Here is a 27,185-nt window from a genome sequence, read left to right on the forward strand (position 1 = left end):
ATTGTAATTGTATTGTTAACACACAAATAGCTTATTTAATAATAAACATAGCTTTATCTGTAATGGTTCTACTGCCGTTTGTAGTATACAGTATATCTATATTCATATAATAATTACGACATTACGTAGGAGTAGTAATTGCAGCAGAATGATTAATAGCACCCACCGACGCTTCATGATTTCAAAGATGGCAGCCGAAGCAAATAAAGACAATATTAATCTTTAAACCATCAGCGATTTAAACCATCGGGGTACAAAGATTTAAGAATCTACCATTTGATCACCTTTACTAGCAGAGCTAATACAATACGTTCTTACTAACGCAGCATCGACGGAAATCATAAATATTCAATGTTAAATATTTTCATGCACGAGTGGACTGCAGATTTCATGCATGTATAACAAATTGTACAGAAGAATTACATTACATTAATTACATTACATTAATTATATTACATTACATTACATTATTACATTATTTTCAACTCATTACTAGACCATGGATTTTTATGCAAAATAAAATTGATTAGTTTTTACAGCAAGATGCAGGAACCATGTAGACATTTTTTTGTTTTCTCAATAATTTTATTGAATTGAACATGATTCATCATTATCCTTAAATACTTTAAATCATTTCACTGTGTTTAATTTGACCGCATTTTCATCAGACATGCATAAAATCCGCAGTCTACTAATTACGATTATTGAAAGAGGAAAGACTAACATATATTTTTCTTACAATTAACGTAGACAATTTTAATTTACTCAAATAAATAGATTGAACAATTTATCACGAATAATGAATGATCGTCGAATAAAATATTGGATTAAAAAGAATTCATTCGGATGATTATCTTAGATAAATTGTATATTCGAAACGATTCGTATAATTCCCATCTCTGCTGTGATAGAACGAGTACTTTTCATCTAGATTTGCAGATATGCCCTCCGTGTTCCAAGCTACGTAGGAAGACTCTTTAACAGGTGTCCTAAGGACGCAATTAAAGCAGAGAATATTTTATTTTGACTAGCGGATGAATCACGCAGGACTGCCTCGCCGTCGGTTTCGATTACTCGTTGCCAGCACAGCACAGGTACATATACCGAGATTCTCTCTCTCTCTCTCTCTCTCTCTCTCTCTCTCTCTCTCTCTTTGTCTCTCTCATTCTCGACGAGCAATATCCCGTTCGCTGTCCCACGTCGAGCGATTCCGGCGAGGGAGTCAGCCAACCGTAGGATAATTGGACCCCCGTTTCAAAAGACATTCATCGCCAGGCGCTGAATCGCTCACAGCTTCGGACACTTCGTTGCAGTATTTTCGCTGTTTTTTCTTCTCTCTTTAAGAGTCATTGTCTCTTCGGATATAGAGTAGCAGGACACTGTCAAGAAGCGGCTTCGCAACAAAAGATGCATGCTTGCTCGGAGCGAGCCTAGTTTCCAACTAACAAGACGGTGCACCGACCGTGTCCCACTATTACGAAGCCGCAATTTCCATTTGTGAAATTGTGACGCATCGTGTTCGCTAATTCGCTGCTATTAAAAATAAATAGCCCCTATGACACGATCAATCGAACCATTTCGGATAACCTTTTGGAACGTTCGCAGGATGCACAGATCGTCGAAAAGGTTTTGGATTTTTAAAGAAGATCAGGAAAAAGTGTGATTATTTTGATTCTTGTACGCGTGAGTGAAATTTGAAGTCTGAATTGCTGATGAGTTGCTGGGAAGTTTGTGATCGCTTGGAAATTCATACCAATCTCTGGATTGAAAAAGTGAAACAGCAGATTATAAAAATTGCATGATATATTGACGTAGTATATTGACATTAAAAATTATTTTTCTAATCGATTTTTATGCAAGAGGCAGTATCTCAAAAGAAATAATGCCTCTAATTGAAGGTTTGCTATATTAGAAAAATAGTGAACGAAAACTTTTCATAATAATCAATAATATTTTAAACGATAATTTTATTTGAAATTCTAAATAACGAATCTAAATAACGAATCATTTTTTATTCAAATTATCATTTGAACGAACTTGAGTGATGCCTAATCTCCTTTTTTTGCTTTACTCTCAATTGCTTTATTTTATGTAAAAAAAAGTACGGCTATCTTATAGAATAACATAATTTAAAGCCTATCGACAATCCGCGGCAGCTGAAAACGCGTAACTTTACGTAATCCGCTTCGAACGTGTTAACCCTTCAATCGCGTCGCGATATTCGCATGATAATCGCTGTGGCTGACTGAGATAATTTCCGATCCGATTAGAGCAGTTGTATAGGACTGAATTGCATCGTTAAGAATGCGTAATCGTTTAGGCACTTTAGCAAATCGATTTTTGTTACATACTGGCATAGACCAACACAAATCTGACGTAAGAATTCGTTTAAGCGAATTTTTAAATTATTTCGTCCATCGCAAAACTACTTTGAAAATTTGCGTCATGTTTAACTAATCTAACAATTTACCATAGAGGAACCTGATGGAATCTTGCATCTATTGGCGAAGGTGTTTTCTAATCCGAGTTCCTCCTTTCATGGACGCAAAGATAAAAATTGAATTGTATCTTCGAAAAAGATGCTTTTTCCTTCAATTTTCTGCTATTTTTATTTTCTCAAAATTTTGAAAAGTAACGCGAGTTATAAATAACTATTAACACATTTCAGCTCATTTAAACTTATCTAAGCACACTTTCTTATTTTGCATATGATTTATAGACTTTTTAGTTGTTTAAAGTGAAAAAGACCTTTACATCCATTGATGTAAGATTTACCAAAAATATTTGTACTCTGCCTTGTATAGTATTTCGTATTTACATCAAACCATTCAAAAAGAATTACAGGAGCGATAAACCTGTTATAAGAAAGATTTGTGGTTTCGGTTATGTCTTGACATTTATTCGTAGCAATCGACTGCATCCCTTCGTTCCTACATCCGCTTCGTCATATCTCCACGCTATCGTTCTCAGCCGCTGACATTTTCATACGCGCAATTTTTTCTCCTTCCGTTTTACCTTGTCCTCATTTGCGCGCCGTTCTGTTGTTTACTGGCAAGAGAATAACATTTTTTTTTAGAAACTATTAGTTTCTCGGAGACTCCGTCGAGCAGTAAAACTTGAAAAGGTCAAACGTTCAGAAATTAATTCTTTCAGTAAGTACGGTCGATTGCATAAGTATACGTGCACCTTTTAAAAGGCAATAAACTTTTATAAAACTGGATTAAACGACATGAAATTTTTCTTCGACAATTAAAAAACTAGTTCGCTAGGCAATGACTAAAATATTCTTTTTTAATTTTGTATGAACATGTGAACGGAAGGGTCTTCCAATACTAGTTGAAATTGGGTATTATATGTTAAATAATTGGGTAATATATGTTAAATGTGTTTTGATAGACTCGTAATTTTGCATAATTCACACACGATAGTTTATTGCCGCTTAGATTAGTAACATGAATAATTCCCGATAATTATTTTCTAACCGAAAATATATATTTAAAACTTGAATTGAGAATTTCGTTGAGAAACATTATTGTAGAGGATGAATAAATTACTTCAGTTTACCCAGTGAAATAAAAATTAATTGTTATATTATATTACAATTTAACTAATTAAATAGTTAAATTCAAGTTATTAAATCAACATATTTCATTCGTGAGCAATTTCATCTGATCTTCGTCACAAGAGAAACATCCTTATTCAACTATCACTGCTTTGAAGCAGTATTCTGGTACGATAAGATGCATTCGCTGCCAAGGGGAATAGTAAGCAGCTGGGATGTTAGATTCGAACCAGTCAGAACCTGCACGAACCCGCACTGTGCGGGCCGCACAGTTATTTCGTTTCCTTTCTGTTTCCAACGTTTCATCGTTAATCAGATCAATTCGACTCTGTAGATCTTTGAACATTATTAACACAGCTTATACATTTCACGTACTTTTCTACTTAAAAAAAGATGGTATCCTATAGTACCGCAGGCAAAGTTAAAAAATGTACAACTAATAATATCCGGAATTTCACTAATTATCGGTTTAATGTGTGATTTAAACGAGTAGTGGACGACATTATCTTGAAAATCAGATATTCGAGTTACTTTAAAGTTAGCAAATATCGTTTGTAAAACAATTTACTCTTGATTAAACCGAAGCTAATTCGAAATTTCCAAAATTCTACTTTCACGAGTTATAAAATTGACGATTTTACTTTATCGTTTCCTTATTTTTCATTTATTTCACTTTTTCTAATTAAACGTTTGTTAATATCGCTATGATGTTCTAATAGACCGTAAATTTGTTATTGGTGCTATAGTTATGCAACGAAAAAGAACCTTCTTTTTTATTATATTGCTCCATATATCGAGGGCAATTTTAATAGCAATAAATGTTTTATTCAACATTACAGCTACGATATCCACGCACTATCCTTTGCTATTCTCCTTCTTAAGTTTAATTCGATTTTCTTCGGTATCCTTATAGTGGAGACCAAATTTAATAAGATTTCTGAAAATCCATTGCTTATTATACTCATTCAACGAGTATGAATAATCTCCGCATGCCGGGAGGTCCACCAAAATATCTCCTCTAATAGCGATGTTACAAAAAATGTTTTATATAGAATTTGGCTGACGTCAAAAGACGAGTACGCTGCAAAAAGTACATAGTTCTTTTTTAAGATCATTTTTTCGGTCTTTCATATGAAGATTAGAGGTCTGTGTTTTGTACGTATGTAGTCGTGCAGGGGTTAATAGAATTTGCAATTATTCTAGAACACTAAAAGAAATCTTAAAATTCTTTTTTCGCATAATAATTCGAAACGAAATTATTTATTTATATTACTGAAAATGACTCGTTGGTGCGTGACCGAAACTACTATTCCTATCGAACAATCCATTAATCCCTTAACTTGTCCGCTCGAGTTAATTCGAGCGCGCTAAACAGGCCAAACTGTGTACACTCGAGATAATTCGAGCGGCGTTGTATTTTATGCTGCTATAATTTTTCACACTCGAATATAATCGAGACTTGAAAATAACAATGTGAAAGCAACGAAAAAAAATCGTTTTATTGATATTTATCATTTACATGGGATTGTAAGCTATAACACTTATTTATTCTAGAATAAAATATAGCCTTTTTCCATGGAACAAAAGTCGATGTAACATTGTAATATTCGGCTCTTTTCTACAATGTGCATCAAAATCCAAAACTAAAATAAAAATTTTGATTATTTTTGTAATTTTTTAATTTTTTTGCCAAGACAATGTCCTAAACAGTGTTTTTTTACATTTAAAAAAATTGATTTTTTCGGCCGATTTTTTTTCAAAAAATCTGTGCGTTAAGGGGTTAAGAAGCTCTTATCTGTAACTTGTAGACAAAACATTATGGAATAGATAATGCGGGTAGATAATGTGATTGTTGATTTGTGCATGTTACAGTTGAATCAGTTTTTACAATCATATTTAAACCCCACTCTGCCATTTTTCGATGGTCAAACCATCGAAACAGCCCTCAGCGAATCGTATCTGCTACACTCCACGTTGATTTATCGCCCCGAACAAGTGTAACCTGCGAATCCCATCAGCGTGGCATTACGAACTCCGTTTCCTCTTCCTGTTACGAGCAAAAACAGTCATCGAAATGATTCGCGATTGCCTTAGCGCTCGGCTCCGAAGACGGGGAAGTTTTTCCGATTGTCACGACAACGTTGTGGGGAGGAACAGAGAGAATACAGATCAAAGAGCTGCAAGGATGTTACGGGGGGGATGGATATGCATCGAAGAGAAAGGAACAGAAGCGATCGTAGTGGTGTGTTAATGTTGAACAGAATCGCAATTCTATGGCGTTATAGAGGGAGAGGGCAGAGGGGTGGGAGAGAGACAGTAACCGAACGGGCAAAGCAACGTTAAGGGGCCAGGGCAACAACCGACGCTGACCCCTACGACAACCATCGGTCGCCTCCTCCTCCAACCTCCTCTTTCTCCTCCGCCACCTTTTCCACTACCGCCACCACACAGTATGTCGCGTAATGTATAAAACTCGAATACCTGAAATGTTTAATTCGCAAAATCTTGTATCATACAATGTTAACAAAGGAACGTAGACTTTGGTGTTGCCTACAATATTTGTTGAATTCGCTGATTTGTTATCAAAGTTGCGTCCGAATTTCGATACATCTTTCCAAATCATTACTACCATTAGCGAATTGTTTATGCTTTGAATTTGATTTTTACAGATTATATTTAGTACTACAATATCTTCTAAACTACCAAGTTGTTGTTCAGTTAAATGTTTATGAATTTAGTTTGGTTTTTACAAAAACTTACCTTCTGGATTTTTGGTATGTTAATTTACGAAACATTAAACTTTATGTCGACATCAATTTTAACTGCTCGAACTGGTGCTCCCTAGTAACCACGCTTAGCTTTTATATTTACTTATGTTAAAATATTAACAAAGGATTATTTATATAAGGAATTATTTATATTTAAAATGTATAAGATAATGTTACACAATTTTCCAAGTATTTCCATTTGATTTGATAAAATAATGTTTCCAACAGAAATTAATCCATATTTAATTGGCAATAATTTAGAATAACGAGTATTGCCAAACAAATTTATATTCCATAAATAATTAAGATCATTTTAATTTTTTTAAACAGACTGATATATCTTTTATGTGCTAATTGATGTACCTTCGTATTCTCTTTAAAAAATGATTAGGGCACCTAGATCGAAAATTAATTGGTTTAGAAGTTATGAGTTTTGTACCGAATGCCCATATACGCGACACACCGTGCACCGCTGCACCGCCGCACCACCACCACCAATTCACCGACAACTCCTCCTCCTCCTTCTCCTTCTCCTCCTCCTCCTGCTCCTCTCCCCACTCTTCTTTACCCTTTCATTCTTTGTGACTCCTCTTCCTCTTCGGCACAATAATTCGCCATCATTTCACACGCGAAAGACTTCTCTTCTTCGCGATACCGCCTCGTATTTGTCCCACATCGTCGTAGCCCGAACCGTGAAACCTTACCAACGCTCGTGAACGGGTTGTTGAACCGTGCCTGCGTTTCTTGCTGATGGGATTTAACCCCTTTCCTCGTGAATTAATTTCGTATTGTAGACGAAAAAAGGAACAAGCGAAACGGCCGACGCCAATTCGGATCTCACGCAGTTGTTCGCACCGTTCGGGTTCAATCGCTGCCACCCCGTTGACTCTGTCCAGCCAGAAGCGTAACGGTTGCTGAACTTCTGGTGCTCGTGATCAGAACTTTGGCCGCAATTTACTGCTGGTGTAAACGAATCCATTTTTGTCTACATTTACTACTCCAAAAGTGAAGGATATTTCATACATAAAAATAACTATTCTGGACCCCGTGTGGTCAGGATGCAGACTAATTTATTTCTTTGTTCAGTCTTTTATAAAAACAACAATGTACAATTTACAATTTATAACACGCAAAGTATGCATCATGATAAAACTATATGTTCGGTCTCCCCATTTACCTTCACAATATTTTAATGATATCGATATACCATTGATTATTATCAATGAGATATCGATTCAATATCGATCATCGATAGTCACTGCTATTATGACTCCCGTTTTTATAATCGTCGAGTGACAAACAACTATAAAAGAGAAGCCGCGAAGCTCGAATAAAATAATAAGGCTTCGTAGTTTATGGATTGATATGTTGGTCAAGAAGAGAACAATAACTTTCGGTAATTACATGAAAAATGATTGCATGCATCGTTCTAGAAATTTGCATGTTTATGTGCTTTGAAAATATAGGACATTTTGAAAACATGAATGTCGATTGAATTTACAGTTGTGGGACTTAATAGTTATTATAGTTCTTGTGTATAAGATGCAAAAGGTGATATTTCTTATGTATTTTGTTTATTTCCTCTTTATTTTCTTTGCTTTATGAGTCGAAGAGCATTGTTTTCCGATAACAATTAATATCGTTGACTGAAAATCAATACGAATCGTGAATTTAAATAGTAATGCTTGCTTAAAGAAGAAAAATTTATGAAAAAGAATAATGGAATATTGCAAATTGTTCCTTACATAAACATTGCTGAAATGTTCCTTACATAAACAAATAACAATCATTTCTAAGGCCATCAATTTGGTAAATTATTAATATTTAAAGCCATTGGTGTCGCGGCATTTTCTCAAGATAAAACTTTGTATTGTTTCAATGTCGCTGTCCAATTATCAAGTACAATTAAGCGTCCACTTTTCTGTAACCTTACAGACAAATGGTATCCTTTCAACTACAATTCTAACCGAGTACTTATTACTTAACCGTGGCAGAATTATACCTACACCATCACTGTACAAAGTAATGATTCTACAACAAATTATTCACCGCTTTGGCTAACAATTCTTTGAACCTTGCGTAAATTGCATGAAAATTAAATTAAACGCAACAAAGAACGAGTTAACAAGGTAGTAAAAGAATGCGTTGGAGTATATTAATACGAAAACGAGAGATTTCTACATCAAAGTCAGTTTCCGTGTAATGCAATTAAAACTATGGAAAGCAAATTAACGCGACTTTCTTGTTTGAAATGAAAACGTAACGAGAATTGTTATAACTGTGTTATTATAAAATTTAAACGTATTTCTCTTGATATGGTATTTCAAAAAATCGTGATTAATAGATAACTTATATATAGACTTATATGTAGACAGCGGTTGACACGAGGATTCATATAAAGAATTATATATATATATTATATAAGATATAATATAAAATATAATAAGCATTACTATAAATAAATATTATTTAATAGCTTTTGTCTGGGACCATAAGTAACTAACTATGAAAAATGTCGTTTTACGAAAAGTATCATTTTGATTCAAATCTGATAGAATGAAAATAGGAAGTAACGAATAAAATATATATACGTGTACGAATAAATACCATACGTGTTTTGTAATCATAATTCATATTATTTAATTATTCATTGTGTTAATTATAAACACATATGGATACAACGAGTATTAACCAATGAATGACGTGAACAAAAGATACAAAATATTAGTATCCTTGAAGAAAGTTTGAAGGCGCAACATCTAATCGAATTTCCGATTAGCGTGGCTCCGTAAACAATGTAACGGGTACTGATTGTAAATTCCATTAAAATGTTTTTAGTTATAAATAGTACTTATATGTGACTAAAATTTCTTTCTATAATAATTATTAGAGATGTGCAGGTGGGGTCGAGTTTTCTTTTTTTCTCGAGGATTCCCGAGAGAGTTGAGATTCCCGAAAAAATCAAGATTCTTGAAAATGTTCAAGATTTTAGTTTGTGAATCTAAAATTATACTTTATTTTAAATTGTCGAAAATCTGGATTCTGCCGACATTTTCGGGAATCCTGAAAGCTTCGGGAACTCGTCCTGATCCCAAGAAAAATTCCCGTCCTAATCCAGAGTAGAATTCCTGTCCCGACCCGATATTTTCGTGTTCTCGCACATTTTTAATAATTATTAATGACAGAAATTGGTCTCTGTCAGTCGTTTGAGGCATTGTTGAAAAAAACTCTATTTCCGCCGATTAAAATAATTAACATAAAAAAATGATGTCGATTTTGTTAATGACGTTTTTCATGAGATCTTCTATTATTTCGAATCGATTAAAATTACTAAGAAAGGATGTATTTTCTATTTAAATTCTATTGCTTACAATCGATGCAAACAAGATTCATTTCGCATAAGTATCCGTAGGCTAATTATGAACGACCAAAATAGAATTTCCCTCGCAGATAACTATTGTGGATAACTGAAACAAATTCCGCACATCGAAAATTCTCTTAAGTGACTAAAATAGAATTCTCAACATTAATAATGATTATTACCAACTTAAAAATGTGTCGGTTTATTGTAATTGTTATCTGTAACCAAACATTGAAATACTTTAATCATGTGGTTTTTTGAGCAATGTGATTTTCTGATTCGGATTTTCTTCAGAAACATTTTTAAAGCAAGTGTTACACTTTTTAACCTTGGTTTGTGGTTAATATTAACTACTAACGCTAAACGGTCAAAATGACCGGTATCACATTTTCCAATTTAAAATATCTAAATCTATGAAAAGTTTTTCATAGAGAACGGTTGAATAAATATCTGAATACAAGCATATATTATATTATATTAAAAACGTCAAGAAGTTCAAATAAATTCAACTCGCGTTTACCATTTTTAGTGCTCGGTAGATTCAATGTTAACACGATGAATCCAACACTAATTTTGCATGGCTTGGCCGTCTGGTCAACAGGAATTTTTATGATGCGTTGCAATGAGTTACATTGTGGTAAAATATTATTATATTCGTGCATATGAAACGTCCGATTTTTCTTGCATGTAAACGTTTGTCTCCCTGCTTACATTATGTTGTCGCTTATGGCATAACCTCTTTTACTGTCTTATTGTGTATTGACAGCGTCGTATTTTGCCAAAACGCATTTCTTCAAAATTCTGTATTTCTGTCATTCATTTTGAGTATTGTACGAGTACGAATTCAACGGATATTCGTGTAATATTTTTATAAGCCGACTTTATTCGATAAAAAGACCAGAACTTCTTTAAAAATGGCATTCATATGTTAAAAATTAAAAGTTGGAAAAGAGGTATCGAAGCAAATGGGACATATTTTTATTAAATAAACCTTTTTTCTTTTTTAAAATACGAACTTTTTATTATTCATTTAAAAATCCGACATTTCATATGCACCAACATAAAATTTACATTTAGTGTTTAAAAGACGCATTTATCTTATTCGGTGTCTTCACACCATTTTAATACTGACAAATTTCAAAGCATTGACTCGAATTACAATGTGTTTCTACATTTGACTTCGTCGGTCACCGGTGACCCTCGTGGCATCCAACGTGTTAACGCGTCTCCTCAAAAAGAAAATTACTTCTCGTCCCGGTTTCGATGGGGCAAGAAAGTCGAAGATCGATCGCGGGTTCTTCATGAAAATGATGACGCGCCGCGAGCGTAGCGTCTCGTCGGTACCATGACACCATTAGGCGAGACTCCTGAATGGATTTTTGTGACTGATAACAGAAACGGAAAGACCGGTTAGCAAGACGGCGGCAGGAACACGTTCTTTTCGCCTAGATACGTTTTAATATCTGAGCGCCGATCGACGGACGCAGTCTCCTTTCCAGGGGAATCGAGGCTGGTCTTCAACTTGAAAGCTCGACTGGCTTCCACTTCGTGGAACATGGCGTGTCGGGTTCTCATGGTGGTAGCGAGTTCCTGATACCCTTTCTCCTGGCCGCCATCGGTCACGGCAAAATGTATCGTTCCCGCGGAACCAGTTTAGCCGCTCGGTTATCGGCAATCAACGATTTAGCCGGTCTGCCGAGTAATGCCCGTTAATTTTCCAGCGATTCTCGATTTACCTGTCACCGCGGGATCCATCGCCGATCTTTCGTGGACGAGTTTCTGATAACGGATACTGCCGTGTTCAAGTTCGCACGCTCTCGCAACAACAGGCAAAAACTGGCCGTTCCTGCGCGAACCCGGTTAATATGTGTGCTCTGGTCTGGGAAAGCAAAAAGATCCGCGAGGCCTTATTGTCTTCTGGAAAGTAGATTTCCCGCTTGCTACTTCGCGATCGAGTGGAACGGCAACCTTCTTCAACTTTCTTGGTGCACGAATCTAGGGGAGTGCTCGGTGTCTGCAGGATCTTGATTAACACTTTGAACTCGGATGACCCAGCTCAGGGTACGTAACAGAACTGCTGATAATTGTGGCACTTTCGAAATTACACATTTTTAGTTTGCACGATCTGTGTTAACACACGGAACGGCTGACCCTTTTTGGCAAAAATATAACCGCGTACGCTTAGGATCATTTGTAATTTTACTTATCAATTTCTTTCAACATGTTTTTGACGATACACCTTCTGGACACGTTAATTTTCTGTAGATTTTAATAATATATGCGAGAATTTTAATCAATTGTTAGAGACTGAAGTATCGAATAACGACATTCATATTTCGAGTTAAATGTTAATACAGTAAATTCTCCTCAATTGTCGCTCAGCTTGTAAACAAAAGCGGACAACTTGGGAAGAGGCGATACGATTATTCGAACCTCGCGCCGCCTCGTTTTTATAGTTGTTGACAATTGTTGTCCACTTTTGTTTACAGGCTGAGCGACAATTGAGGAGAATTTACTGTATAATGTTCTAGCAAATTTTATTTACCACGTTAGGTGCCGATTGTCAACTCCAAAAATTCACACAATATAAAAGTAATTTAATTAATGAAACCGAAACTAGAAAGTTAAAATTTACCATACCATTTCCTATTATAAACACCTTAGTAACATTCAGATTGTTCAATACATATAACAACGAAAATTAATTTCGTTCTATTTCTAAAATTGTTGGAGAATGCTAGTCAATGTAGCTGTGAAATATTTAGTATTTACGTTTTAGTGTAAAACAATTTTAAGTATCTAATCATATGAACAATTGTCGATATTGAAGTAATTTTTGAAAATGGTAGATTTCATCATATATGAAATTGGTTCCCAAATATGAAACACTAGTGATATAGGTACTTACAATAATTTACAAAGAAACAAACACAAATTGTTTTCTTTTCATTTATTACAACATTTTTTTCATTTAACCGTTTGTCGTACCATTAACTTTACAATAGAATCTTTAAGAGAACAACATTCCATCCCGATTTAAAAGAACGGAATACCACTTATATTTAATAGCTCATTACTAAAAATCTCCATAACGAGTCAGCCTCGTTAAAATAGGGAAGCAGGGGTTAATACATAATTAAGTAAAAATTTAATTAAAATAATAAACATTTTCGTAAACAGCAAAAAGAAAAGTATTTTTTCACTTATTAATTAAATTCCTCGATTATGATATCATATTTCAAATTAAATTATATAAAAAATAGTTATTTCCAATTGTCAGATATCCATGTGTCAAACTCTACACCAGCAATTCCATATTTGGAATGGATATTTATTCCATAAATTAACGGATATACGTACATATGAAAAATACATGAAATGCACGTACCTTGAAAAGTTTTCTAACAGCAGCAAACAGAAACACGATTACCAAGTTTCGAGCATTCGTTCGACTGACGGAATCACTACGTGCAAGGTTTTCGAGCGAGTCTATGAAACAGTTGATCACCGTTTCACCGATATTTAATATGTAGATCAGGGGTGTCAAACTCGCGGCCCGAGATGAACATTTTTGCGATTTCTCCCGAAATAGGAAAGATAGTATCAGAGAAGAGATGTCAAGTATCAGGACGTAAACAATAATTTAACTTTATATATGTTTATTACAATGTAATACTAGTAATGTAATAACTAGTGTTCGTCGCAATGTAATAACTAGTCAAAATAAAAATATTTGTTTCTATAAACATTGATTTTTTTTTTGCGGCCCACCTAAAGTTAAACACTGTTTATTTGGCCCAAGTTAGCTTTTGAGTTTGACACCCCTGATGTAGATTATTAAAAATAATGTTTAGACCGCGGATTTTATGTATTTATGACAAAAGCGATCAGGTGAAATTTAAATTGATAGAAAAATTAAAAGAATTTCTAAATATCAATGTATTATTTTTAATTTGAACAAATTGCACTAGCACTCAATTCGTATGAACCAGTCGAGAAACGAGTTGGTTCGCATAACCAGGTGACTATGATTTCTCGTTCATTTAATAAGATTTCACATTCATGTAAGAAGATTTAATTCATAAATTAAAATCGTATAAACGATGTTCTACTCTATTAAAGAAGGAAAGGTTATTTTGTATGAAGATCCGGCGTCCAATAGCGATAACTTAAACCGACTTCCTAATTCCAGCGTGTAAACAACAATAAATAATATTTTAAAAATATTGTGCAAGAAAGAAATTGATTTATTCCATCGTTCCAGGACTTGCGGATTGAATGAGCCCTAGCCCTTTGGGAGTTCTAAGATTACCTTGGATGCCGAAACTATTTCAAAGTGAAATTTTCAATACGTAGCACTTTTCCAAACTCAACACGTTAGGTAGTGGCAGTTTTCTGTCAGTCATTTTAAAGACGATGATCGACAGTTGAGAAATTCTTAGAAAATTCGTATAATTGAAAATATTGAAATAATTCTGGTAACTATGTCATGACAATTTCCGATTAATTTGGAGAGTTTTGATTTATTTGATTCTATCTTAAGGATACCTTAGAGGCAGCAAGATTGAATAATGTAACTGTTGTTTGACACATTTTTCCATACAGTAACTAATTTGCGAATAATATGAAGTCATCATGGGTAGGTATATAGTACATGGCTAACTAGTTTCATTATACACGTGATAATAACTTGAAAATGACTTGTACAAGACAACACCTACGTTCAAGGCTGTGTTATTATGTGTAGAATGATCTAACGTACGTATACTTTAACTACTTATACTGTAAAAAAAATTGACAGCCATGAATATTCTCTTCAGTCCCCGTACACGCATATCTTACTTGACCTCTTTATTTATTTATTTATTTCAAGTCGTAATGACGTGCTAGATGTTAGCAAATACATTTGAATTAATATTTATAGTATATTTCGATATTTTAATGGAATTTGTATTCTTTCTATTCTTATTGTTCAATAATAATATTTTTATTGTTTAATAATTTTTTGAATCTTTTTCTTGTTTTTTTTTACGACGAAGATAAGTACCTGATTAATACTTGAAATATTTGAGGCAATAAAAATATTTAAAATATGTGAGAATATTTAGAATTATTAAAGAAACAAATTCATTTCATCTCTATCCATATAGGTGATAAAAAAATTATGTATCTTACATAAAAATCCTCAGTATACTGTTGAGTTTATCAAGTTCGCAGGAGAGATAACTGAATTTGGTTTCTCTGTTTTGAATCAGATGGCTGGATTAGAAGAGAAAATATTTTTCAATATTTCATTTAGAGTGTGCGATATTTATGCACCTCTTCGTCCTATTTAACTAACATTTTAGTTCCAATATGGTTTTGGTCTTGACCCATTTGTAGTTATACACAGTCTACAAACCGAGTAAAACTTGCATTTTAAAATACCGCCATGTTGTATTGTATATCAAACGACGTAATTCAAATCTGACAATTCTCCTTCACGACAAATCAGTTTATTTTCAGCAAGCCGCCCTTGACGAACCCATTTTGAACAGATATGTCCTGTTGGTAAGCAAAAGAGGCATAAAATGCGGTCGTACATATTCCGAGGTACAATCTGAAATTCCTGATAACCGAGACTCTCGATATTATCGAGAGAAGTAATGAGAAGTAATCACCCCGAATAATCGTAAACCAACTAATCGAATTTCTTCTGAAATGCACTTTGTTTCTCATTCAGACTATAATATTGATAAGAATGTATTTAATAACGATCATATGTTAATAATAGTCATGGTTATGCTAAATATCTGACTCATATACTATTTAAAATTAATTAATTCTTTGTATTGAAAATTCTATTATAATACAAATTTATAATAAAAAATCCATTACAGACAAGGCAAAGAACATTATACAAGAACTTTGAAAGTACATGTCTTATATACACCATTCTTTTATATTGGAATGCAATTAACTTGCAAAAGTGGCTTCTTATAATTTTGATAAACTGTATAAATACAACAGTTTGTTTCAGTAAGTTTAAACAAGCATCACTTCATAATGTCAATGTTTACTAAAGCAATCTATAAAAGGAATCTAGACATTAAGAAAAATGTACTATCTATTTGTATCAAACGTAACTAACCTTTTACAGCAACCGTTGAGGTCATAGATTGACCTCGGATCGATTGACGCGCAGTGATTTTACTGCTGCCAACTCCAGTTTCAACTAGTTATCACTTATCTATATCGTAACATTCATCTACCGGTCCAATTACCGTTCCCTTGGAAAAAACTGGTCTGCATAATGTTTTACTGATTACTTTATAAATAATGTCTATAAAATATTCAGAATTCGATTATATTGCACTACTTCGATTCTTTATGTTGACTAAGCAGAAATATTTGCATGTAACAAATTACGGTAGTATCCGTGAACAACAAATGTTAAATCATTGGAAATTTATTTCAGCAAGTATGCAGAATTATAATTACATAACGTTGTAGTACTTTTCAATAAAAAGAATTTTAACGCATACATTGAGACGAGTAATTAGAACTTTAATATTTTCTGAATCAACGAACAATTCCTATCGAAAATATATTACAATTAAAATTTATAATAAAAATCTATTATAACTCAAAATTTTCAACTAAATTTCTATTCAAAATCTATTTCAATTTAAATTTATAATAAAAATTCAATACGATACACTGTTAAGTTAGCGCTGATTTTTATTAAACAATTTCATGACACGTAGCTCTTACACGTTGCTACAGGCGAAATATAATTTTCAGCAAGTATTCTAATAAAGTTCTGAACTATTGCAATCGATATCAAAAATAAAAATATTATTAAAACTAATGTAAATGTTCTTGTTTCATTGTGACGAGATTTTCCCAATTATCAGGTATTCGAACAGCCCACTTGAAATCGATAAACTGGATTAATAACGAATTCCGTTTCCGTAAAATTAACCTTTGACATTTAAATGGAAAACGTGATGCTAATGTAACAAAGATATTCGCCGCATAACGTAGGCGTAGATGGAAAATGAAATTGCAATTGTATATATAGATCGCAGACCACGATATTCAAAAGTCGGCGGACATAACTGTTAATTCATGTATTACTGGAATGGAGAGAGGGATATTGGGAGCGGTGGTCGTCGATAAAATTAAAACAGCGAACAACAGAAATTTATATTCATGAAATTTCATAAGCACGAGGCCTTTTTGTTTTTATTATCTCTGTACAAAAACAGTCGAAAAAATTATAGATTTCTTTTGATAAAGATTTAATTTTTTCGAGCTCACGGCGTATGTACAAGCGGGAAATGATAAGACATAATAACCTAAAAACTAAATATAATTATACATTGATGTAATAATAGATATAATAATTATAATCCGTAATAATTAATAGTAAACCTACTAGTCTACAGATTCGAGAGTGTACGTAACGTGTTCCTCGTGTCTGTTCTGTGTATCTCGTCAAAGGTGTGTATGTGTAACATGTGTAGGTGCATTTTCGTCTTCCACGCATGTGTGTTACAGTGCGTGAATGTATGTATGTGTGTGTGTTCATTTATTTCCGTTAACGCCTACTGACAAAGAAATCTTTTTCTTTATACGAATTTGTCCGAATCGATCGTTATCTCGCTCGCAGTTGACGAGCAAACATGAAAAACTGTGTAAATGTACGTGATGTATCTTTGCGTGTGTACACGTGTATTGTATTTTTTCTTGTGCACTGGCCAACAGGGCCGCCGAATTCGGATCTCGATGACCTTGGGTCGGAGTCTCTTTTATTTCATTGCGAATTTGTTATTTTTTTTTATCGACTCTTGTTCGTCTCTCGTAACGTGAATGCGTATTAAAATCGCTATGAACTCTCCCTAATCAGTACAATAATTCGGCATCACAATTAATATTACCACGATGAAACCCACGGCCCACTTCAACCGAGTTGAGCACCCCTGCCGGGCCTCACGCTCTCTTACTGTGTCGATCTCCTATTTTTCTCCCGGCTCTTTTCTCTCACCCTCAGCCTCTTTCTCTCCCTCTGCCTCACTATCACTCGCTCTCTCAATCTTTCTCTACCATTCATTCTCGCAATCTCACGGTTTCTCAATATCCCTCCCTCACTCACTCTCTCTCTCTCTCACTCCCTCTCTCTCTCTCGTACATTCTCCTTCCTGGTGTCCCAACAAATTCGCCAAATCCCACAGAAAAGAAAGACACGCGGCATATACTACAGTTTCGCGCACTGTGTGTGTATGTGTGTGTGTACAGCGGAAATCAAGGGTGCGACATACCCGAAAATTGTCGAGAAAACGGTTGGTACAGGTTGTTTATGTATAGTTTCCGGAAATGTATCGAGGGATTTTGAAATTTTTACAAGACGAATAGAATTTGCTTACGGGTAGTCGCAACTCTGCTGTCCGCTATCCACTTTGATTCGTGATATTGACTACCGTCTGCTCTAGTCTGTCTGTCACGCATACTCTTTCTTTCGTTCTCTCTCTCTCTTTTACCCCAGAGAAAGCGGGAGGGAACAACACGAACGGAAAATGCGGACGGAAGACGCGCGGAATTTCAGTGAATTTCTTAAATCATCGGTTGATAATTTTTCGCTCGTTGAACTCGCCAATAATTCATAAAATCATGTTAATATGTACAATCGTGAAGGTTTTAATGCTTCAAATTTCAGGATCATTGATATCGTATTTACAAATTTAAACACGATTGTTAAAAACATCTGATAATACCGAGTGATTATTCAAGTTCGATTCGATTTATAAAAATACGTATAAAGTAAGATTTACCGTCTGCATTTTGCAACGTTTCCTTTTCTAAACCGCTCCCTCCCCCTCGCATGCATACCCCCCCCCCCCCCCCCCTCCCATGCCGCATGCACACAAACATAGTTCGCGCAGGCAGACTATGCTTTTCTCGCACGCAGAACTTTCTCTTGCTCGCACATATCTTTCGCAATTCGAATCTTGCTTCTTTTTTTTATCGTTTATCTTGATTTTGTCTCGTTTTATTTAAAAAAATACTGAATATAACCAAGCTAAAATCACAGACTTGCTGGTGCCTTATTCCAGCGGGTTTGTACAAATTCTTCCTGAAGGACTGTATGTATAGTTACAAGATGTATATATATATATATAAGTATGTATATATAATATATGCGTATATATATGTATATATAGTAATTACAATTCGCTCGTGAAATAAACTCTCTCGTTCCGATTCTCACAATTGGTTTCACAAGTGGCTTTGTTGCTTTCTTTCTGTGTCTTTCTCTCGCTCGCTCTGTCTCTCTCTTTCTCTCTATCACTCACTACGCGTGTTCCCTCACGTTTCACAGCTGACCTTTTATTTTTTTTTCTATGTTCGTTTGCGTTGTCGATTTGTATGTACGTGTGTGTATCTCTTGTGGATGTGTGAACTCTTGTCTGTTTCTCTTGTCCTCTCTTTCACGCGAATCAAACGGTTCTATCGAACAAGTCTGCGCCGCTGCATTATCGTCTCGACTATCATCTTCCGATGGCTCGAAATCAAATCAGGAAAAAAGGAACATTATCTGCTGCAGCTTCGGTACAAGCTATTATTATACACATATCATCTACAGACTATGAAAAACGGTGTGCGAGATTTTCTACGCGTCGCCGTTCGACTTCTCACACTTTCACCATCACGTCTCGTTTTGACAGCGACACACGGGTAGGATGCTGTTTGCCACGACGCGTCGCATCACGCAGAGAGAATTATAACGGCTTTTTCTATTTTTTCCTTTTTTGAAAGAGCAAATCTCGGTGTTCCTTCTCTTTTTCGGGTTTTCGTTTTGTTTTTAGTTGTCGTCGTTTCCACGTCCCTTTGCGCGCGCTCTATAATAATTTCGCAAGGTATGCATGCTTAGCAATTTTAATCGAACTTATTTCTCTACGATGGTAAACATTGCGAAGAAACCAAACGTATTGGTAACCATTAAATACTACGAGAGAAGAAAAGGCAAAGAATACGGTGAAATATATAAAGGAATCACATAACGATCGAACCCCGTGTTTCTTCTCCCCTGTAGAGGAAAAATCGAAACAAAAAGATACGGGACATAAAGCTAAAAATATATATTTATTCGCAAATATACGTAATGCACAATCCGCGGATAGGTTGATCGCTAACGTTGGTTGATCTAAAAAGAGTAATTCGTTTAAAATTGCCACGCACACTAACGGGTATAAACATATTTATAAACATTTACTTTTACATATCGGTGCGAAACGGCCGCGTGTACGCCTGCCGTAGAACCACGGATACACGCGCTCCTAATTAGGTCGTTCACACAGAGATTGCTTATATTGTCTCTCTATTCTTAATATAATCACAGACACGGTTTCTATAATTGCTACATACAGAGCCTTTTGATCCGATCACTGAACGCCACAAAATTCCCGGCATCCTCTGTTTCGCTCTTTCTCACAAGCATACTTCTCCCTCTCTTTTTCTCGCTCGCTTTCATTCTTCCTCCCTTCTTTACCACATTTTCCACGATCGCGCAGCATCTTTTTCACGATTAAATCACCAAGCAATCCGGCTACACAATCGAACAAACGAAAAAGCATTCCGCCGAATAATTTTAGCGTTCCGATCCGAGAATTTTGGATTTTCGCGTATGATTTCCGAACAGTAATATTCGCCGCAAAGTGGCACGTAAAACGGACAACGTTCTCGAATCAAATTCCACAGTGGATGCGTTTTGTAACCTTTCCGAATTTTTACCAAATCGCGTGTAAACCGGACGCGTTGCCGGAAAGAGAGAGAGAGAGAGAGAGAGAGAGAGAGAGAGAGAGAGAGAAACTAGAACGAAACGATCGAACGATTACGCGTGAATTGTCTCTTGGAACGACAGATTTTCAGGTGACACAAACAGATTTTGTTCTACTCCCAGCAGATCTATTTGCACACACCACGGGTCTTCTACACACTTTGATCATCGTAAACATCGAGAATTGTAACTATTCTAACAATTGCGGTACGGCTGTAAACGAAACACGGAACACCGAATTCACACCAAACGTCTCTCTAACTGTTCGATTATTATTCCCGTAAAGAACCATAAAGCAGTCTTTTCAACATTTTTGTTTTTCTTATCGCGTGGTCGCATTATTGTTACGAATTCTTACGAAACTTTTGAAGTCTTTATAGTTCTCTAGCGTTCACAACGAGAGGAACTATCTATAAAAATTGATAACAGAATAAAATAACTCCGTGATGATCAAGACGCAAAAGCTTAAAAATCAATATTTCTAATGAAAAATGCTCGTTCGATGGTTATATGGAGAAGAATAATATTCGACTGATTTATAAGATTTAATACAACCGGCGATAATTTCGTTTCGGCATTCCTACGACATTAATTTGCAGCTGTTACAACGAATGTTTCTCGTCACATTTAGACCTTAGAACCGTAAAATTTCAGTAGTTCGATTGCAAAGGAAATTTCACGATTAGCAAAACTACTCAGAGGGAAGCGTGAAAGCGATAACACCCTGCGATTGGCTAGAAATCTCGTAAAAGAATTAACTTTAGTAAACTGAACGTAGTTGGATTTCTATGGGGGTTATTGCACCGGTAACTACAATGACAAAACCTGTCCCTACACCTCCAGAAGCGGCTGCATCTATGAGAGATATAGCTCAACCTGCTATCCCATCGATAAAAAAGTTCTTTTTTTAGAGATGGACCAAGCTTTTCTACTACTATTGCAAAGAAAGTTTGTCCATTTTATCGATACAGACGAAAACTATCGAAAGCGGAGGGGGTGAACAATTCAGAAAAAAAAAACAGTCGCGTACGAGGATCGGCGATACATTCGCATGAGAACCAGTTCGACGTTAATCACACTAAACGAGTAACAGTTCGCTTCGGAACATTCGTAAACGGCGATACATTGTTCCACCATCGAAACGAAAAACCAATGTACCCGAGAACCCTTGGAAGGAAGCAAGCGATTACGAAAGAACAGCCGATCGGTGAACGTTATTGTCCAAGTGGTGAATCTATGGATCGAAAAATAGTCACTTGATAACGTCTCTTTCGCGTTTACACGGTCCCCATTCGTGCCCTGTCGCATGCACACCCCGCGCATTCGAACGACCGAGCGTGTCGGTCGCGTCCGAAACACCAGAAAAGATAATTGTACAAGACATGCACGATGTAACGCGCCCCCTCCCTTCATGCGAAGAAGATCACAGTTGTTTACTTCATATTTTTATTTCTTTGACCCCTTTCTCGCTTACACCCAAGCGCGCTTTCCTTTCTCTCCTTCACTATCGCGCGCGTTCACGCATACACACAGCCATATGGATGTACTCGTACATACACGCAGCCAGGCCCAGACATCATACATGCATAGACACGCATACGGAAAGATTTCGTTCATTTCGCTCGCTCAGTCTCTTTCTCCACTGCACGAGAAAACAGATAATATACAATTTGACGACACGACACGTGATACACGCGCGAGTCGAATTTTCGGTTCGGTCTCGCGCGTGCATACGATAACCTACGGTACATAATACCTATATATATGTACATATAAACTCGCGCTTTTGTTAAAGGTTTGTACGTATGCAGTGTAAACGTGTGTTCTTATTGTGTTAACGATACCAAGGTGTGGGTCGAGCTTCAGGCGGCTCAGCATCTGACGACCAATGAAGACGATGATGGACGATGGATGATCCGGAAAAAAAACAATACTCGGGGGGGAGGCCGCTGTGCTCCGCGGTATCCGTGGCAGCGGCGACAGAACGCGGCCGCGTCGGCGTCGTCGTCGCGGATCGTTGGCGCCAACGTATCCCAATGTGGAGAAGGTAGGGTCCGAATCGACTCCTGAGGATCTCAGAAAACCGATGGATTAAACTGGTAGATCAACGGGCTCCTCCTTCTGTAACTTTCGATCACGTGGCAACTAAAATCGAGTTATGGATATTCGTTTTTTCTTTCCCGAGTGACTGGTAATGTGTTTTGTTTCGGTGTCTGTGTGTGGCTCGGTGGTAATTTGCATTCACAGTGCGAGGTTAAGGGAGGCAAAAGTTCATGACGATCACAGTTGACGACAGAAGAGTGTGCATATTCAACCGGATGTTGTTGTTGACGATGAGTGTTCGGTCGAATTTTGCTCGTTCCTTCTGGTCTTGTAATTTTCTCTGCGTTTACAGGCATCTTCGTCCACGATTTTCTTCTTCTCGATCGCCGTAGAAGGGAGAGACGTACCAAGAACATCAGAATACGAGAGGCTTCCGAGTAATCGATTAGAATGGTAGATAAAGAGACTTCGTGGAAGAAAAGAGATTTGCGACGGTAAAAACACGTTGAATTCTTCTCGAGGGAGAGAGGCTCGTTTCTTTTTTTCTTTTTTTTTGCGTTTTCCTCTCTCTGCGGAACAGAGAAGAGGGTCAGACTGGTTCGTTGTTCCCCGGTCCCGCGCGGCGTCCTTTCAGGATCGACGGAGGCGCGCGCGAGAGGAGGCTGAGATCAATTTGTCGGGCTGAGAGAGAGTTCCTCGCGGAGCTCGCCCATTTTGTTTTCAGTTTCTCACTTTGCAATGGCGGTCTCGCTGCTGCTGCTTCTTCCCCCTTTGTGGCTGGAACAAAAGAAAAGCCCCGGATCTTCTCGCGAGACGCGCCGGGACGCAAGATGACCGTTGATCTGGTCTGGTCGCATCGATGCTACACGTACACGCGCGCCGCGTTCTCCTGCTGTTACAGTTTCTCGATCATTCGACAATAATGATGACGCATCTTCTGCCATGAGCGTGTAATCCCCTTTCACGAAGAGTGCTCGGAGGATGACTCGCGCACGATATGGTTGGACTAGAGTCAGTCGTACTCAATTGGTGAGCGATCCGTCGGATCACAGAATTCGGATCGGAATTTGGCCAAGAAAATCCGATTTTTTATTAGATTCCCATACCTTCGACTGGTTTTGCTTTGCTGATAATCGTCGACGTTCCCTTTTCTGGCTGGGAACACCGTTCGATGGAACGGTAGGGGAGAGAGAGAGAAAGAGAGAGAGAGCGCGCGCGCGCGTGCGTCCGTGTACACGAGTGAAAAATACGTCATGTTTTCACTTTGACCAGAGGGGAGCACGATCACATATATCACGAAAAAAAAGACGCGTGTGCTTTGATCAGTCCGAGAGCGTGATGCACGTCCAATAGAGACGAAGCGAGACGTCTAGCGTCGTCGCGACGACGAATGCGTGTTCCGTGAAACGCTTCAACTGGAAACGAACGCGGCGATTTGCTCGCTGAACTGCGAGTGTTCCAACAACAACGAATCTTTGCAGCTTTCGAATTGTTGTTGCTGTTGTTGTTGTTGTTGATGGTGGTGGTGCTGATGGGGATGTTGATACTGATGTTGCTCCTCCGGGTCGGGTTCCGTGCGCTCGTAGAGCACGCAGATGGATCCGTTCTCGCCGATTCTGTACGATACTTCCGACGGGTCGATCCACATAGTCAGCTCGCTCGGGAACAGACTGTGCAACACCGTGGGCAACAATCCTACGTTCGCACCTGCCTGCGCGATCACCGGGTCCATTTTACCGTTGATGCGTATACAACGGTAACCGGAACCACGGTTCGGACGATCTGGGAACCAATGGTTCCTGTAACGGTGGCGAAGAACTTCCGTCAACGATGACTTGAACATCTCGAGCTGCCGCTCGGACAGCTGACCCGCCTGCAGACGCAGCAGATGCACCAAAAAATCCGCCGCTGACACAATTTCCAGTCTCATGGTTGCTAAGCGAAGTCACCCAGGTCGAATCGATCTACGAGGAAATGTTGTATATGTCACACCTCTTCCAATCCTCTTCCACCCCCGCCGGCCCCTTTTCCCTTTTCCCCGATGGTGAAAACGGAGTCGGAGACGATGCGCGACGATCGAAGCGTAACGCCGTTTCTTCCTCGATCAGATGGGTCACGGCGCGAGAGGGGCCGTTGTTGTTCGTGGCGGGATGTATTCAGGAATCTTCACAAAATGGCGGCGCGGCCACGTCGCACGGTCGCACTTCGTATCCGTTCGTCGAAGCTCCAGCGCGAAAACGGAGTACCGGTCGGTTCTCGATGATTCTTTTTCGTATACCAACGACGATACGGCTCCGGCAGGTCGTTCGTTCGACGCGATTCGCCTCGCGAAAATCGTGAGTCTCGGTCGACGGATTTTGAATTCGTTGCGACGGTCTTGTTAGACCGACGGATACGATCACACCAGCTAGTGATTCGATTCTGCGTTTTGTCGCGATCGTTCACGCGTTCCAAATCGTTTCTCCGATCCCTGGGATACCCGCGAGAAGCGACAGACTGCGAGATATATATTCGATATACTTTTAAACGATCACTATCGACGGTTAAAACCTTTCCTCTTCTTCCTCGATTCGAAATTTTCTCTCTCTCCCACGCTGTGTTTTCACTCTGTACACCTTTCGAACGACGGAATAAACTTTCTCGCGATGCCCAAACCGACGCGCCCTTCTCTTTATCGCGGAACAACCGCACCCACCGACTACCAACGACTTTCTAGTGGCATCAACCGTCGACACGAACCAAGTAGCTTTGTCTCTTTGTTCGCGCAGCCCGGAGCGGGGATAGTACGCCGTCGAGGATTGGCTCGCGGCAATCCCTACCGCGGCCGGCCATCACATGCTCACAATCTGCGCGTGCCTGGCTGCGCGGACGTCTGCAGCTGCGTCCCGAATACGGATCGTCTGCGCGAATAGGAGTTCTCAACCGGTTTATACCCACGTCATTATAAGAGTGGGCGATTTTGGAGCCGTAGACGAGTGTTTCTCCGAAAATCGAGTTACGGAGAAGATTACGTGTATGGTCTTGTTCATACGAAACCGACCAACCAGAGAAAATACTTTCCAACAGTAAAATTAGGATCTTACCACACAGATAATATCTTTTTTCGATACGTGTGTATCTCCTTCCGCTCGCGTGAGATGTATAATTTCGACTTCAAAATACGTATTTCACGGAAAACATGTAAATAATTTAATGAGAGTTTTTTATACATTTCACAGTAATTATATCGTCAGATGTGTACGTGTAATTACGTTCGAGCAGGTTTCACGCTCGTAGTTCCCAGATATTAGACGTTGCAAAGCAATGTTAATATGTTCCTTACGCATCAAGTTCCATGTTTTACGTGTTACTTTAATTAAGGGAAACAAAAAATTTTCTCGGTTACCTTTCAGCTTCGTTTCGATTCGTAAATGGTAATTTCGACATATATTACGCATCGAATTGAGTTATTAGATTTATACAGTTACAGGATTTATAATTTTTAAAATAGATGTTTATAATTAGAAAGAAAATATGTTGCAAATAATAATGAATATTTAATGGATATTAGTGTATACATTATACATGCAGAAGTATGATCTAACAGTTAATGACATTTTGGAAAAATATTAATAAGAGAAGAATACTTTTACTAAGTTTAAAATAATAGACAGTCTATATTATAAAAAATTTCAGTAACATGACAAAGCATTGAAATTCTTCTAAAATACTTCTAACGTTGAAAATGATAAACGTTGCTAAAAAATTAAATGAAATCCTCCGACAAGACAATGTCTAATTTTCTCAATATTTTTTCAATGTTTTCTTTATATATGACAAGTTTCGTTATTGCATTTGGCTTTATTGCTAATAAAAATATGTTCGATATTGAAAGTACGAATAAATACGATGATAGACACTTGATTCATTTGGTTGAATATTTTTTGGCAAAGGTGGTATAAAATTAGTGATGAAATCTTTTTGAAAGATGCTACTACAAGAGATAGTTGTATAACATAGATTGTATGACGCAAAGAATTTTTGCTATATTCCGGTCATAAAAGTTATTGTCAACAGCAGATTTGCAAATTTATGATGCAAATAAATAGCAACCTTGACATTTAACAAAAGAAACAATGTAAAATTTAAGAACTCACGACGATTGTTAAATCAACTTCTCCCTAGCTGTCGCTTGTTTTATCTCCCGTAAAAGTCCGCATTCTAATTATCAAAATAATTAAAAATTTAATCAGATAAAATAACCCATTTTGAAAACGGTGTTTCCTTGACAATTTTTTTGAATTACTAACATAATTACGGAAGAATCTTCTTAGCATTCTATTGTGGAAATTAGTAGTGAAATAAAATTCACGAGCCCGCAGACAATTAAAATTTCGGATTCCTACGAACTAAGTTTAATGTGTTCAGTTGCGACGAGTTTTACGGGGTGGTATTTCATACTTGACGCGTAACGGAATTGTTCTCTTAAATACTCGGACCGATAGAAATGAGCCGATTAAAGAGGACAATCGTCGAGGGAACTTTTATAACTAGTTGGTAATTACGGGTCACTGTGCGGTCTTCGACTTGCGGACTGCCGTGTAAACCACGGAGAACTTTATGATCGCTCGGAAGAACACTTCCGTGCCATTT

The 27,185-nt window shown here is 37.2% G+C and overlaps 2 protein-coding genes across 5 annotated transcripts in view; both read right to left on the bottom strand.

Moving 5' to 3' along the window:
- The window catches only part of Ipk1 (Inositol phosphate kinase 1), a 319,504-nt gene that overhangs the window by 109,513 nt on the left and 182,806 nt on the right, over nucleotides 1–27,185 (bottom strand). The window lies entirely within an intron of this gene.
- On the bottom strand, nucleotides 16,877–25,289 carry LOC117227265 (protein BTG2). Its single transcript, XM_033482370.2, has one exon. The coding sequence runs from the start codon at nucleotides 24,481–24,483 to the stop codon at nucleotides 23,965–23,967; it is 519 nt and encodes a 172-aa protein (XP_033338261.1). The 5' UTR covers nucleotides 24,484–25,289; the 3' UTR covers nucleotides 16,877–23,964.

This window comes from Megalopta genalis, chromosome 3, assembly GCF_051020955.1.
Source record: "Megalopta genalis isolate 19385.01 chromosome 3, iyMegGena1_principal, whole genome shotgun sequence".
In the NCBI taxonomy this organism is placed as follows: domain Eukaryota; kingdom Metazoa; phylum Arthropoda; class Insecta; order Hymenoptera; family Halictidae; genus Megalopta; species Megalopta genalis.